The 3044-nt window shown below is 43.1% G+C and overlaps 1 protein-coding gene across 1 annotated transcript; it reads left to right on the top strand.

The window, feature by feature from the left end:
- Positions 1-1482: 1482 nt before the first annotated feature.
- LOC135440645 (alpha-protein kinase 1-like) lies at positions 1483-2070 on the top strand. Its single transcript, XM_064699965.1, has one exon. The coding sequence runs from the start codon at positions 1483-1485 to the stop codon at positions 2068-2070; it is 588 nt and encodes a 195-aa protein (XP_064556035.1).
- Positions 2071-3044: the final 974 nt, after the last annotated feature.

The raw sequence follows: 3044 nt of genomic DNA, 5'->3' as shown, positions 1-3044 counted from the left end.
CACAGCAATAGCAAATCAATCAAACTAAATCGACGGAAAAATGCTCGAAAAACTAGCCGACAATGTTCGGCTAGCTCTCGCTCCATACAACAAGACGCCTCACGTAGCAATCAAATTGCTAATCGTTGCTCCATTCTGTCAGAATCGGATTTTGAGGCACCTGATCAACAATCGTCACAACAGCCTCAACGGCTACAATCACACAATGTCCCTTCAATAACAAATAATTGTTTAGCTGACGCTGTTCAGGCTGCTTTGGCATCCACCAAACGGCCAATAGCGACAGACATTGTTTCAAACTTAGAGCAAATAGAGTCGGCAAATGTAGTTGCCACCGCTGCTTCTACGGCTACTACTTCGGCGATTATTCCAAATCTCACCACAGCCACTTCATATTCTCTATCTACTCTTCTTTCATCACAACAACAACAACAACAACTAAATCAAGAACAGGTTGGTGATGGCACTGTTTTGGCCCCTGCGGGTAAAAACTATAAGCCGCCACAAATATTTATCGATAATATTATGCAACCAAATCAAAACGGCATAGAAGCACTTATTGCCAAACTTAACGGCCACAATCCGCCCATAAGTGATTATGGGCTGAAACTAGGTGGCCCGGGCACAGTGCGAATTTTGCCAAAAAACACTGAAACTTATTCGAACATCATAAAAGTCCTTGAGGCAGATCAAACATACCACTATAACACATACCAGAGGCGGGAGGAGCGTTCATTTCGGGTAGTAGTGCGTGGCATACATGCCACTACTAGCACTGATGCTATCCGAAATGAGCTGTCTTATATGGGATATACGATCAGAAGCGTATACAATCCCAAATATAAGAATCGCAACGGCTCGGGTATATATCACCCAAATTTATTTTATGTAGAATTGGCTCCTAATCCTGCAAAAAATCGCACCATTTTCAATGTTCGCACACTATGCAAGTATGTCGTCCGATTTGAGTGGCCAAAAATTGACGACAATAGATTGCCACAATGCCATCGGTGTCAACGGTATAATCATACAGCACGATATTGCCGACACTCCGCACGCTGTGTTAAATGCGGTGATGGTCATTTGACACACACATGCACTAAACTGGCCAATCTTCCAGCCAAATGTGCCAATTGTGGCATGGAGCATACTGCCAATTACAAAGGTTGCCCACTATATCTTGACCTACTCAACTCCAAACTATTGGCCATGCCCAATAGCAAAATAACAAATTCCAAAATTCGGCCAACTCAACAGCCGAATTTACAGCGGCGGCATAAGCAACCGCAACGTCAGCCATCTGCACAGTTGCAGTTGCAACTTATGCAACAACAACAACAAATACCATTGCCAGTGCAGCAGCAACAGCAGCTGCAGCAGCAACAAATGCATATGCCTATGCCAATGCCAACGACCCTTAATAAAAGCAATAAAAAGAAGAAAAAACAAAATAAAAAGCGAAAACAAAATATTGGACAAACAATGCCGCAGCCTATGCAACAACAACAACAACAACAACAGTCAATTGTTGGCATACCGTCCGCAGCTTCCATCATACCTGTCCAACCAATCATCGCTAACGCAATCAATTCGGCAAAAAATGCCAAAAAAATCAAAGCCTCCAACAATTTAGATCCTCGCGCCAGACTAGCGCACATTCAAAAGTTGCAACAGCAACAACAACAACAACAGCAACGTCAAATGGGGCGAGAACAAATCGTTTCCATGCAGCGCCAGCTGCTCGACAATATGTCGAATCGGCAACCAGTAGCTGCTGACCAATTGCCCATCGGGCAACAACAACAACAGCATTTGCCTGAACCAATGCAAGTTGATATTGGTCAGCGTCAGCAATCGCTGCCATTACAACAATGGCAACAACAACAACAAAAAGCTACTCCTCAAAACAATCAAGAAAATCAAATGCTGCTCCAAATGGCGCAAAAGCAACAACAACAATTAGACAAGCTGATGGGCTGGATGATGCTTATGCAGCAGCAAATGCAGGGAGTCCTTCGCCACGGCGAAGACTCAACACTGCCGGCTGCATCCTCATCCAACTCAAACTGAACTGATCTGACCTCAGATCGGGTTGGTTGAACGGGGATCTTCTATACCTGGTTCCATTGGCTTATCAATTCATCCTATACAAGCAAATAAAACGCTTTCGCCTTTGAGGGTGAAATGGGGGGAAGAATCATGATGGGAAATTTTACTCCTTCACACTTACCTTCATATTTACCTTTTTTCCTTTTTTAAATTTTTTTATAATTTTCTTTTTCACTTACCTTTTACTTACCCAATTTTCAATTACATATCCTTAATTTCTCATCATAACCTCGTTTTTTCCATTCACTTCAAAATAAAAACAGAAATTTTCTTCTATACTTACCTGCTCATATCTGCATTTCTCAATGCAAACAACATAATTTCAACTCTCAAATCAACAGATCAAAATGAGCGCGCGTGCGTGTCAGCAGCTGCTATGCAATTCACTTGCTTAGCCAAAATTTGCCAACTCGCTCCACACACAAATCTCCTTACGCGCCTATGTGCTGGCGCACAAACTTACATGCATACATATGCGCACAAACATGCGCCCATCTATATTTGCATGCGACGCATGCATAGGCGCATGCACAATACACATGCATACATGCATACATGCACACACATACTCGCATGCGCACGACACAAGCGACACAAGCGAATAGCTCTACAATCACTCTGCCCGGCTGATCTCAGCCCAATTCTCTCTGCCCATCCCACAAACAACTGGCAACAACAACAACATCGCAGCAGCATCAGCACAGCTTTGGTTGTTTCAGCATTTCTTAATGCTTGCCACTTGTACATATCGTGATGGGTCGAGGGGGGAGGTGGCAGCTTTTTTCTTCACATCTCAACAATAATAACGATGGTACCTTTGCGCTCCATTCAGCTGGCGTCGGTCACCATCATCAACATCGCCAACAACATCATCATTATTAAAAATTTTCATCATCATCATTACAATTATGCTCAAGCATAATTCGCAAAATTCA

This window comes from Drosophila montana, unplaced genomic scaffold, assembly GCF_035044405.1.
Source record: "Drosophila montana isolate Dmon_TW-CO22-7 unplaced genomic scaffold, ASM3504440v1 contig_105_1, whole genome shotgun sequence".
NCBI lineage: Eukaryota > Metazoa > Arthropoda > Insecta > Diptera > Drosophilidae > Drosophila > Drosophila montana.
The sequence above is the reverse complement of the archived record's forward strand: the minus strand, read 5'-3'. Positions and strand labels throughout refer to the sequence as shown.

What these genes read in the sequence shown, in the direction of transcription:
- LOC135440645 (XM_064699965.1), top strand. Translation starts at nt 1,483, where the DNA reads ATGCCGCAGCCTATGCAACAACAACAACAACAACAACAGTCAATTGTT.